The 14,176-nt window shown below is 40.3% G+C and overlaps 1 protein-coding gene across 6 annotated transcripts in view; it reads left to right on the top strand.

Moving 5' to 3' along the window:
* The window catches only part of lrp4 (low density lipoprotein receptor-related protein 4), a 426,474-nt gene that overhangs the window by 302,317 nt on the left and 109,981 nt on the right, over positions 1-14,176 (top strand). For all 6 annotated transcript variants that reach the window (XM_069905480.1, XM_069905469.1, XM_069905494.1 and 3 more), the window contains exon 6: positions 8,347-8,475. In XM_069905480.1, coding sequence (XP_069761581.1) covers positions 8,347-8,475 — 129 coding nt within the window. The remainder of the gene's footprint in view (positions 1-8,346; positions 8,476-14,176) is intronic.

The raw sequence follows: 14,176 nt of genomic DNA, 5'->3' as shown, positions 1-14,176 counted from the left end.
AGTGAGGGTACACACAAAAGATCCACAGACAGCTATGCAACACTGGAAACATGTGGCAATGGATCAAGACTATTAGGGATCACGTTAACCTTGCAAATTAAGGACAATGACACTTCCCTTCTGGACAGACTGAACACCATCCATGCATGTTTTGATGAGAAGAACAGGATGATGCCAAAGAAAGCTCTGTCTCCCCCTGACGAACTGGGCCCCTGCATTGCCACGGCTAAGGTGGTGAGAACCCTATCCAAGGTGAAGCCGCACAAGGTGAGGGGAACTAGACACCGTACCAGGTCGGGTACGAAAGGACTGTGCAGTCCAATTGATGGAGGTCTTCCTGGACAGCTATCATTATCCCGATGCCCAAGAGGGCGACAACAACAGGCTCAATGACACTGCCCTGTGGCACTGACCTCCACTATTATGAAATGCTTCAAGCATCTGGTGATGGAACACATCAAAGCACATCTCCCAGAGACGCTGGATTCATTTCAATTTTCCTATAGATGAAACCATTCCATAGATGATGCTATAACCTTGTCACTTCACTCCGTCCTGGCCCACCTGGAGAATGATGCCTCATGCTCAAGACTGCTGTTCATCGACTTCAGCTCGGCGTTTAATAAGATCATTCCCCAGAGACTGGAGAAGAAGTTATCCTCGCTGGGACTCAACACCTCTCTCTGCAATTGTATCCTGGACTTCCTAATGGAAAGACCACAGTCTGTCCAGGTTGGTTGCAGAATATCAAGCACTGTCACACTGAACGCTGCCGCAACTCAGGGCTGTGTGCTCAGCCCATTCCCGTTAATGCTACTGACCCACGACTGCATCACCATATCCAGCTCTAACAGTGTCATTGAGTTTGCAGATGACATGACAGTCATTGGCGTCATCAGCAACAACGATGAGTCGCACTACAGAGAAGAGGAGGAAAATCTCATGAAATGTTACGAGAATAACAGCCTGAGTCTCAACGTAGACAAGACAAAGGAGCTGATCGTGGATTTCAGGAGGATCAGGAATAACCACCCTCCACTGCACATCAACAACTCTGTAGTAGTGAGAGTGGAGAGCATGAAGTTCCTTGGAGTGCACTTAACTAGTGTCCTATTGTGGAAACTCTATATCTCTTCACTTGTCAGGAAGGCACAACAGCGATTGCACTTCCTGAGAAGACTGAAGTGGGCAAAGCTACCAGCCACCATTCTGTTGCCCTTCTACAGGAACTGTATTGAGAGCATCCTGGCCGACTGTATCACAGTGTGCTTGCTATAGGGAAATGGATCAGAGTTAAATCCATAGGACCTTAAGAGTGGCAGAGAGGACCATTGGAGTCTTCCACCTCACCCCCGCCACCCCCACTCTTCACTGTGATCTACTGGGATCATTATCTGAAGAAGGCATGCATAATCATTGGGAACCCCCTTCCACCCTGCACACAGCATTTTTCAGCTACTCCCATTGGAGAAGAGGTGCAGGAGTATCAGAGCCACCACCAGGCTGAGGAACAGTTTCTTCCCATGGGCAGTGAGAACCAAGGATCTGCTCACTCTAACCGTTCGAGACTCATTTATACAAAACAATATTGATTTATTTTTATTGCTATAATATTTGTCCTACATGCATTATTTGTCTATATGTGTGTTAAGTATGGTTATATGTCTGCATATTTTGCAGCAAGGACCAGAGAACACTGTTTTGTTGGGTTGTACTTGTATAATTAGATGACAATAAACTTGATTTATTTACTTACATAATTGCCAGTTCATTCATTTGATTTGTTTCTGTGCTTTATGCTCCATATCCATTGTTGACCCAATGCTGCAGTTCTGCCAAATTGAAATTTACAGTAAAACCCCTGGTATGCGGAATTCAAGCAACTGGCAAAAAAAAATTGAGGAAAATAAATTTTAAAATTAAGATAAATAAGAATAAAATAATAGGTAAAAAATACATCAGTTTAAAATTCTAAAAGTAAATATTCTCTGATGTAACACAAAAACCTTTGGTGAAGATGGGAGCAAATGTTCAGCCAGTGGAGGGCCTTGGTCGTGCTTTGTTCATAGTAGCTGTTTTGAATAAAGTTTGTGAAACAGCAATGGCATCGAAGAGCTGGTTAATGCAGCTTGATGTTGGGGTGACTCTCTTAAAGTGTCTGCTTATCCCTGCTTAGTAAGAGGCACCATGGTCAGAAGCTTTATCTGTAGACTTGGGGGAGGGGGAGGGGATTAATTATCCATAATGTTATTGTTCGTCTTCCAGTGATGGTTAAATTTTTTTCAAAGAATGTGAAGGAAAATGAAGTAAAATGATTTAAAGTTTATATATTTATGCAAGTGAAGTTTTTTCTGTTTAAGTACAGTATATTATATTTGTCTTTTAAACATTTTATTTTTAACGCAGATGGATTAATTAGGCATTGTAAGAGTAAATCTCAAGCAACTGCAAGCTACACTTAGCCAGCATCTACCAGTCCTTGTAGGTGCTGGATACCAGGGGGGTTTACTGTATTACAGTTTGGCATGATTGTATTTTTTGTGTCATTTTGTGTGCAGGGAAAACATGAAAATATATTTCATGTCTTTACTTAGTGCAATGTGGTTGAGCAGGTTTCAAGATGTGGAGGATGAAAGCATATTGTTAGTTAGTGTAAATAATAATGTTAAGTGAGGTCTGCTGTCTTGGTTGTGGAACGTTGGAACAATACATTGACCCAAAATATGATAAGGTTGTAAAATCTTGCAGGTATTGCAAAATATTGTTTTGAGAGAGGACAGCAATTCTCGCTGTTGTAAACATGGCCAAATTCTTGGCTTCCTCAGAAACACATTTCATTTGCTCATATGGATTATCTTGCAAGAAATAACAAGACAGCATCAGTACAATTGACAATGAAGTTCTGTTTAAAATTGCACCAATTTTACAAATACCACATTCTTGTCTGATACCATCAAGCAGCATTTCATGTTATAGGTTTAAAGAGACAGATCTGTGCTTAATCCAGTACTCTGGAGTATTTGGGTATCACTCTCAGTTTAGAGGTCATGCTCGAATCCCACACCTGAGACTTGACCACTTGAGCCCAATGTCTGTCTACTCTCCCCATTGAATATAAGGCATTTTATGTGTTATTCAAAACCCTGGCAAATTTCTTCAGAGGTGTGGTGGAAAGCATTCTGATCAGCTGCATCACAGTCTAGTATGCGAACACCGATGCCCCTAAGTGTAAAGCCCCACAAAAGGTTGTGGACACAGCCCAGGACATCATGGGTAAAGCCCTGCCCACCATTGAGAACATCTACAGGAAATGCTGCCGCCACACCACCAAGCACATGCTCTGTTCTCGCTGCTGCCATCAGGAAAGAGGTATAGGTGCCACAAGACGCAACCATCAGGTTCAGGAATAGCTGCTACCCCTCCACTATCAGACTCCTCAACTGAAAAATTAATCAGAGACTCACTTAAGGACTCTTAATTGTGCACTTTATTGATTTTCTTTTTATTCTGTCTATATTGCTCAGTCAGTTTGTTTACACTCATCTGTTTACATTTGTATTTGTTTACATGTTTATGCAGTGTACAGTTTTTTTGCACTACCAATTAGTGGTAATTCTGCCGTGCCTGCAGGAAAAATGAATCTCAGGGTTGTATGTTCTCTGACAATAAATCTGAAATCTTCTCATGGCCCCTTCTAGTTCTCCTAATTTCTTTTTAAAAATATTTCCTAACAACTGTGTATTTTTCTAGAGCTGTATGAATTATTATCTTCTTAAACCAGTAGTAAACTTTTCTTCTTAACTAGATTTTCTGTAGCCCTTGTACACCATGGTTCTTTCAACTTAACATCCTTCCCTGCCTCAATGGAATTTACTTGTGCCGAGCGCCATCCAAATTTCTCTGAACATTTTCCACATTTCCCCACCCCCACCACCACCAAGAACATCTGCTCCCAATTTATGCTCCCAAGCTCCTGTCTAATGGCATCATACTTCCCCCTACACCCCAATTATAAGTTTTCCAAATTGTCTATTTTCCAAATAGAGTTGTAGAGTTGTGATCATTTTCTCTGAAATGTTTGTCCACTGAGAGATCTGACACCTGATCTGGTTCATTCCCCAAATTAAATATTCAATAATTAAATGATGTGCAAAGTGAGAATTATTAAAATTCATCTCTGTTTGAATTTGTTGGTTAGGAGTCTGATGATGGAGGGTTAGTAACTGTTCCTGAATTTGGTGTTAGGAGTCTTGGGGGACCTATACCTCTTTCCTGACGGCTGCAGTGAGAACAAAGCACATCCTGATTGATGTGGATCCTTGGTGATTGCTGAGGGTGGCATGGTTAGGGTAGTGGCTAGTGCAATGCTGTTACAGCACCAGCGATCGGGACTGAGATTCGAATCCCGCGCTGTCTGTAGGGAGTTCATACGTTCTACCCCTGCCTGTGTGGGTTTCCTCCAGGTGCTCTGGTATCCTCCCACCATTCAAAATGTACTGGCAGTTGTAGTTTATTTGGGTGTAATTTGGTGGCACAGGCTCATGGGTCGAAAGGGCCTGTTACTGTGCTGTATGCCTAAACTTGAAAATTTAAATATTTAAGTGTTCCATGTAGAGTTTCCTCGAAGGTGGAGAGACTTGTACCTGTGACGTATTGGGCATTTTGCAGGGCTTTCCACTCAGAATTATTGGTGTCCCCCAACCAAGCTGTGATGCAGCTGGTCAGCACACTTTCCACTACACCTCTGTAGAAATTTGCCAAGGTTTTCAATGTCATACCCAACTTCCACAAACTCCTGAGGAAGTAGAGGCACTGATGGGCTTTCTTCACAATGACAGGTGTCAGGTCCAGGAACGGTCTTCTGATATAATGATTCCCAGGAATTTAAATGCTCTTGCTCTCTTCACCTCTGATTGCCAGTGATCACTGGATCATACATCTCTGGTTTTCCCCTTCCGAAGTCCACAATCAGCTCCTTGGTTTTGGTGACACAGAGTGCAAGATTGTTGTTGGTGAACTCTTCAGCCGAGTTTTCAATCTCTTTCATGTATGCTGACTCCTCGCCCCCTTTTATACAACCCACTTCTGTGATATTGTCACCATTTTTGTTGCTGATGTTATTTTTGTACCGAGCCACACAGTCATAGGTCTAAAATAAGCAGAACAGTGAGCTAAGAATGCAGCCCTGTGGTGCTTTGGAACTGATGGAGATTGAGGAGGAGATGCTCTTACCAATCCTCACTAATTGTGGGGAGGGAGAGTTTATTATCACTCTGTATCTCTTAAGTTTAAGAAATTAAATTTAGAAAAATCTTTAGTGGTGCTTTTAAGGACAAATGCCCAGAATCCTCTGCACAGCTTTCATCAATATCTTGGCAAACATCAATAAAATAGTTGACATCAGATAAGTTCAAAGCTATCATACCAAAGGGGAAAATGCTAAATATTCTATTTTACAGCATGCAGGTGGTATGCGTCAGGGTTGAAGTTGGAAATGTGCAGGTTGATAATTGTTATCATTTGAATTGTATTTTATGCATTCCTTTTGATGTAATACAGGTGTCAATTGTGATTGCGTTTGCAAACTGTTCATGGCGGATCTTTTTCTTTCAAAATGTCAAAGAATTTAATTTACACTTCTTACTTATGAGCCATTGTCAAAACTATTTATGGATGTACTTGTGAAGAAGAGCAGTCGGTAAGCTTATCTATGACAATACGTGTAACCCTCAGTTCAGACCTCAACTTGCATGACTTGCTCCAAAATGAATCAATTCAGCTTTGTCTTGAGAGTTATGATTCAATGCAGTGTAGATTACACATAATTTCCTTCGTGGGACAAGAAGATTAAAGCTGTCAGGTTATTTGCATATTATTACTACCACTGTGTGCTGCGGTGTTACTGGTATTTAAAATCATTCTTGAGCAGGGGTGGCTTGTTTACACAGCCATGAAATACTTGGCGTACACTGCAAAGCTATTAGTAGACCCCATAATTGTAGCCTCAACTGAAACCAACACCCAGAAATGATTTCCAACCTGTGATCTGCCACAACAACATTTTTTTCATAAGATACTGGTATTACAAATTGTGTAAAAATAAAAACAATACTGCCCAGAGTTATTTTCTTGTCTTGAACTGAAAAATAAATGAAACTAGTAAACAGAAGAACTAGAAAAATGCAAGAAGTATCAACAAGTTATCTGTGATGTTATGTCAGGATTTGCCCTATCATGGAATGTCACATGTAGGAAGTTAGGAAATTTAGCAGGCTACTGACTATCACAAAAGGTGAATTAGACACTCATGATCTGATACTCATTTTTCAATGGACAAATTCAAACTGTCTGATTTCATAATTCTAGATCTGAAATTAAGTAAGCCTTCAACTTTCTGGGAACCTGTAGATGAGCCAATAAAGTATCCAAACTCTTCAGTTATCAGTGCAGAAACAAATGATCTTATTAATGAATTTGACCTGATTTATTAAAACTAAAATTTGTAAGTTGGACTATCATGAAGATGTTGAGACTCCAAATGGGTGCACTCAAGAATTGATTAGCTCTACAGTCACTTCCAACACTTGGATTGTACGTTGAATCTTTGGACCATTAATTTACAATACATTTCTCCAGATTTCTGTTCATGGTGACCATTTTGAGACAGCCCTCCAGTGCTGTGAACCATCAACTCAGCCAACGTATTGGATATAATCCTGAAAATGTGTCTGCTATGAGATAGGGGAGGGGGGTGGTGCCCATGCATGAAAGGTAGTTATGCAGAAGCTACCTTTTCAGCAACCAAAGGATGTCAATTATGTGTACAATATAAAGACAATCAATTTTTGTTTTTTAAACACCACAAATGTTGAATGAAAATTAGTATTATGCTGTTAAGAAAAACTATTCAATAAATTCCATGGTTAAAATAATTGGATTGTTGTGATTGTTCCTGGCCAGAATTTTACCTGTACATTTAGCTTGACTTCTCTATCTCCTTCTTCAAACAAAGTGGCTTTCCTTCTACCACCAGCAACTCGGCCCTCACCTGCATATCCTCCACTCCATTACCCACACATCAGCCCTGGCTCCTCTCTGTCTTTCCCCCCACCCACACACACACACACTAGCCTCCAAATCCTCCTCTGCCATTTCCACCACCTACTACGTGATCCCACTACTAAACACATATTTCACTCTCCTCCCCTCTCCACTTTCCTCAGGGACTGCTCCCTCCGTGACTCCTTTGTCCACTCCTCCCTCCGCATAAATCGTCCCCTTGGGACGCACCTCTGTAACCACAGGAGATACTCCACTTGCACCCACAACTCTTCCCTCACCACCATTCGGGGCCACAAACAGCCATTCCAAGTTAAGCAACATTTCACATGAATCGGCAGAGGTCATCTACTGCATCTGGTGCTCCTGTTGTGGTTTCCTCTACATTAGAAAGACTGGTCACAGACTGGGAGATTGCTTTGTTGAGCACCAGGGCTTTGTGCGGCACAATAGCATGGATCTGCTGGTGGCTGCCCATTCCAATTCACCATTCCATTCCCTTGCTGACATGTCTGTCCATGGTCTCATTCACTGCCAGACTGAGACCACCCGCAAATTGGAGGAACACCACCTCATCTTCCGAATAGCACCCGCCAACCAGATGGCATTAATATCAACTTCTTTGGCTTTCATTAAACATTCCCCCCCCACCCCCCCCACCTGACTTCTTCCCCTGACGCCTTCCCCTAGTTCTGTAACGCTCCATTTTCCATGTCTCCTTTTGCACAGACATAATCAATTCTCACCTCTTCCCTTATATCCAATTAACACCTTTTGTTGGTTTGGATTCCTCCCCCCAGCCAGCACTGTCTGTATTCTGAGATTTCCTGTTTTTCTGCTTATTCCTTAAAGAAGGGCTCAGGTCTGAAATGTTGGCAATACATCTTTGTCTCCTATGAACGCTGACAGACCAGCTGAGTTCCTCGAGCACTTTGGTGTGTTTTTACTACAATCACAGTATCTGCAGACTTTCATGTTTCATTTAGTTTTGTGAAACTCACCTCCTCTTAAATCTTCCACTAAATGCGAGGCTGGAGAATCATAGCAGAACGAACATTGTCAAAATGATTCACGCAGCAATTGAAATGATTCAATATTACCATCAATCCATCTGTGGACCTGATAGGACACTGGCTGCTTTAGTCAAGGGGCGGTATATCAAATCACTTAATAGACTGGTTGATATGGCTGTAACTGACGTTTCAGAATGATCTGAGAAATAAAATAGGTGATAACATGGACTGCTGTGTTCCATGCCAAATTAAAATTGCCTTTTAATTTTTTTAGCTGCTGAAGTTCCTGTAACCAACTGCAGTATGGAGGAGTTTCAGTGTGCTTATGGACGTTGTATTCTTGACATATACCATTGTGATGGTGACGACGACTGTGGAGATTGGTCTGATGAATCGGATTGTGGTTAGTGACTATTATATCATTATTGCTAGATCAAAGTTATAAAATTACAAAGTAGTGGGAAATGCATCTCTGTTTTCCTCTGGCGTAAAGACCAGTGATTTCAGAATAAATGTAACTCCTTATTTTCACCATTTTTTATTTGACATTCAGCCCTGTAACAGGCCAATTTGCCCCTATGAATCCGTACCCCATTAACGTACACCCCGATATGTTTTTGAAGGGTGAGAGGAAACTGGAGCATCCAGAGAAAACCCACGGAGACACGGGGAAAAGAATAAACTCCTTACAGACAGCGTGGGGTTTGAACCAGATCCAGTCCTGATCACTGGCGCTGTAAAGGTGTTTCACTAACCACGCAACCGCTGCAACCGTGTCTGCCTGTCCCGGATCGGACTTGTCAGCCACAAACGAGCCTGCAGCTGACGTGGACATTTACCCCCTCCATAAATCTTCGTCCGCGAAGCCAAGCCAAAGATACCGTCCATGCTGCCCAAATATTGGATAAGCATATGTGATATCTTCTTGGAGAGGCCAATGAGGAGCAACTTATTATTTTTGTTTGAATCCCCTCTGAAGATATTTTTCAAGTATGTGCATGGGGATATTTGCAAATCAGTTTTTTTTTTGTCTCAAGTGACAAGTCGGTTTTTCATGGTTGCTCCCAGGTGTATTTTCACCTGGCTTTGAAATGGAAGCAACATCTTCACAAAACCCTCAAACTTGCTACATCAGGATGCAGGGTCTTGACCTGAAATGTCATCCACCCCTTTCCTTCAGTAGATGATAGTTGGCTCATTGAGTTCCTCCAGCCGTTTCTCTTTGGTTTTGCTATGATATGTTTTTTTCCCCATTTCCTTTGGTGCAATGAGCTGATGAAATCATTCTCTTATTTTAGAGCATAGGATACAGGAGTAGGAGTAAACTCTTTCTGATACTTCATTCCCACAATCTCTCCATAAATATCACGTAACTCCTGTCCTGCTTGATTACTTTTTCATATTTCCATTGTTCATGGCTGGAGAAATGTGGTGTGAACTGTATTTTCAGGCAAAGATGAAGCACAATTATGTTGTGCCTTTGCTCTGATTTTTAAGCTACTTTCCCTAAACAAAACAATATTGGTTCAGTGAAAATTCTGAAATTTCTGTTCTGATCATCCATTCTCAACAGAGGCCATAGACTGAAATCATAAAATATTTTTGTTTTTTATGTAGTTGGTAGGAGGGAAGTACAGAAGAAACCAACTGAACTTGACTCTTTCACAAGGAAGGGGCCAATAAACTTTGTACAGACTCCCTAGGGGGCCATAGCCCAAAAAAGGTTGAGAATGGCAAGTTGAGATTTTCCCTATTGTCCTGAAACATGTTGCAACTATTTATCTAACCTGATGTCCCTGCTGAAACTAGTCAATGTTATCCACGAAGATCACAGAAGTCTCGAACATGTGTATGGTTTTTAGTTAGAACTATGGAAAACAGCTTAACTATTTTCCAAGGTTTGGCTTTCTTTCCGTTGATGATTATTTTTAAGGAATATATTTTTAACAATTAGGGAATGTAAAATATGAAGGGATGAAGAGCAAACACTTTGGCACCATTGGACAGTGTCCTGGTGGGTAGGTGAGAGGATTGTTTTGAAGACAGCTGGAGAGATGCTCTGGATCGATATTACCTTATCTTTCAGTTCGAGAAGAGCGTCGTGCTTGCAGGACTGAAGGAACATAACCTCAAAGTAAAGAGTTTCACCATTAAAATTAAGGCTGTTACATTATTACACTCAGTATGTTTTATAAGTGAGCAAAGAATTGCTGCAGGAACTTGGTAGTCAGACAGTATCCATGAGCTGTCAATATTTTGGCTGTGAACCTTTTATTTGGCTGACCTGCTGAGTTCCTCCACAATTCATTGTTTGCTCATGAGTCTAGCATCTGCAGCTTTGTGTTCTCAATTGGTTTGGAAGTGAATTTGTACCCTTTTACAGAACAAACATTGCAACCTTGCTTTGTGTCAGGATGCTTTCTCAGGAACAAAGACATTAATGGAATTGTAACTGTCTAGCATTATACAGTAAAACACCTTGTATCTGGCACCTACAGGAATTGGTAGATGCCAGATAAGCGTGTTTTCTAGTTACATGAGACTGCAGGTTGTATGAATAGAGAACTTATGGCAAGGTGCGCCAATTTTAAATGTCCGTATTTTTTACCCATTTATTTTCTGAGATTTTTTTTGCCAGTTGCTTGAGGTTGTTGGTTGCTTGAATTCAAGATTTAAAAAAAAGGATTTAACTCTATAAAGAAAGATAGATGTACAACTGAAAACACTGCTAAGAGACGAACCAGACATAAATCCCCACACTTAGATAATAAACTCAGTGATAATTGTTGGCCATTAAGCTCAATGCCACAGAGAAATCTTTGGGTTGGAGAGAGCTGTTCCATCAGACAAAGTGAGGAGAGACAAGTTTCCATCACATCTAACAAGGTGATTAGAGAAACCATGGGATCTGAGTGGTCTGTCAACACTTGAATTAGCAGTTGCCAGTGCCCAGCAATAGCCCACACTCACTTTGACGGTTAGAGTGCAGGCTTGAAATTCACATTTCAGTCCCCACTCTCTTAGCCAGTGCGCTAAACCCAAGGCCAGCCTCGGACTCCAACGCAACAGTATTCACCTCACAGCTGGAGATAAGGTCTTTTTCTGAGAGTACAATGGCATATGTACCTGTTGAGTTTTCAGACTCCAGCATCATGAGTGCTTATTGTGAGTCGGTGCTCTGCAGGGTGGCACTAATCAAGTAATAGTATAATGAATTTCCTTGTTGGCTATAATTGCCTGTAATTGCAGTGCCACACTCATTCACATGAATTGGAGAAAAATGCTTACAGTATTGTTCCTCCACATCTGTCCTATGCTCTTTGTGTATCAAGATTGTTAAGGTAAATTTTATGTCTTCATGAACATTGTGGATTGTGTATTTGTGTGAACTAAACAAGAAAAGTTATTGGAAGTAAAACACGAGAAAGTCTGCAGACACTGTAGTTGAAGTAAAAACATGGTGCTGGAGAAACTCAGCAAGTCAAACGGTGTACAGGTCAAACAGTTTATTTTAACAGTGTATTTTGTCCATACCTTGATGAAGGGCTCAAGCCTGAAACATTAGTTATGTATCTTTATCTTTGCTACATAAAGTACACGGTTTGACCTGCTGAGTTTTGTGTTTTCACCACAAAAGTTAATGAATGCCATGGAACCCCAAAGTGTGCAAGACAATTACTCTAAATATCCTTTATGTTCTGCACACATGTCAAGATGTAGAATGTGAGTGTAAGATTCAATCTAAATGTTAATTTAAACATTAAAATGGATTAAAATCTCACTCTGCGGGAGAGATCCATGTGAAATGATGAAGTCAATGCATAACAGTAAAAGCTGTTAGTTTACATTTGATGAATTAGCTACAACATAAGAAGGAAAGGTTGTTCTGCTTAACTAGCTTTCGAAAGGCACTAATTTTCTTCTTCCTGTAATGTGGGGTGCAGTGGACTCAAACATGGAGAGGCTGTTTAAAAATGAAGTGTTGGGCCACACAGAGCAATTTCAGTGAGAGACGGTGATCAGTAACACAATCTTGCAGTGTGGTCTTTTATGGTAACAAGAAAGATGCAAGTAATTTGAAACAGTTGCCTAGACATTTTGAGGTAATTATGAAATAATAAAACTTGACTTTAACTTGTGGGCTGCATGTGGTCTGCAACTGAGGTAACGTCTTATTCTCCTAGTGTGAACTGACTGTTTGAACAGGTTCCAGATTTCATCAGGTTTCCCTTCAGCATTTTCAACATGCATGCCCCTTAATCTTAAATGTTTGAAACCTTTGGTGCCAGTATCCATTACATCATGGTTGAATTAAATCACACATGTTGGTGATCCAGCACTTTTGTATACTGCACTAAACCCCAGCATTTGCAGATTTTGTTCTGGGAGATATTGGTGCATCCTGATCCGACCAGCTACATAACATGTCCTTCAATTTTTCTCCCTGTTGCTGCTCATACCCATCCTCTCAATTTGCAATAGCTTTTCCATTCCACTGATCTGCAGAGATCAGTTCATTCAGCTCTTGCACACATGGACAGTTGTTCTCCTGAGAAACCAATGATACTATTTTTAAAAATAAAACTGTTCCCTGCATCATGTGAGGAAAGCACATCCTCACTTCCCAGTAAAATCCTGCCATCCTGTCACATGGTCACATCTGCACTAAAGATTATAAGCCACAATGATATTTCTCAGCTAATGATATCTGAACATTTCTCTGTGGATGCTTAATGTGTAAGCACCATTTAGAATGCTCTGGTGCCAATTTCTCTTCTGCAGTTTTTTTCTTAAATCATGTAGATTTTTACTAGAAATAACGATGATTGAATTTAGGTTATGAAAATCAACCTGCATGATTTTATTATATTTTATTTAAATTTACGTTTAGACATACCGCACGGAAACAGGCCCTTCCAGCCCATGAGCCCCTTGAGTACACCAATCCCCATATGATTTTGAAGGGTGGGAGGATACTGGATCTCTCCAATGAAACCCATGAAGACACAGGGAGAACATACAAATTCCTTACAGACAGCACCAGATTCGATCCAGGGTCGATGGCACCGTAATAGCACGATCTTTGATCTCAAGATACATCATCTGACTCCAATTATATTTCTGTCATTCCACCCAATCCCACATCCCCACATCATCTGTATCAATAAAAGCAAATTCAGCATCTAGTACCACCAGCTGGAGACCATTTTGGTGACAGAAAACATCTTTATTTCTCAGTTGCTAAATATGTTTGGTGTTAAAAGGTTTAATTGTTCACCACTATATTTAAACAAACACTAGAAGTTCATGAAATAATGCCGCAATGTGGTAGAGTCAGATTTCACTTTGCAAAAGATACCACCACAAAATGTTTTGGCAAACTCCATGGTCTATTATTACTTGGGTAATCAATATTCCTGTTCTCTATAACTTGGAAACTAGTAAATGTTAAACTTCAATCGAGGACAAATTGCATTTTCTTTCTGAGGTCCATAGGAATACATTGCACTGACAAGGGGAAATAATTCGCCATTCTCATGCCTAATATTGCATTATAAACTCTCTTTCTCTTTCCGTAGAAAGCTTTGTTTTCCTGCTGAGCATTTCCAGTTATTTCTATTTTTTATTTCAGTCTTCCAGCATATTCCTTTTAATTTTTTTATTGTTATTTATGTTCTTCTGAAAAATGATTTCTTCCTTACTCTACAGAAAAAAGATTTGTAGTACATTGGATACTTTGAGTAAATAAACTGACCAATGTGATGAAGAAAAACGCTAATTGTTTCATGTACAGTAACTAGAATGTAATAAAATATGTCAAGCCTTTTACTCCTGAGAAATAGACTAAGTTGGTTTTAAAGGGAATGTATTAACAAAAGATACATTCACCATCATAAAGAAAGATTTGGGGGACTCTTTCAAGGTTGAAAAAAGAAATAGTAAAATTGAAAAGTTGATTAAAAAGTGTTCCAGAGAGTTCAGCCAACATTGGTGTTGTGTTAGCTAAATGGAGAGTGGAATACTTCCCCCACGAATTGTATTATAATTACAAGTCAGTGAAGCATATTAGAAGGAACTGATGTGACTCGTAATATTTATACATC

The sequence above is a fragment of the Narcine bancroftii genome, chromosome 1 (assembly GCF_036971445.1).
Source record: "Narcine bancroftii isolate sNarBan1 chromosome 1, sNarBan1.hap1, whole genome shotgun sequence".
Taxonomy (NCBI): domain Eukaryota; kingdom Metazoa; phylum Chordata; class Chondrichthyes; order Torpediniformes; family Narcinidae; genus Narcine; species Narcine bancroftii.
This window is presented reverse-complemented; position numbering and strand designations above follow the sequence as displayed.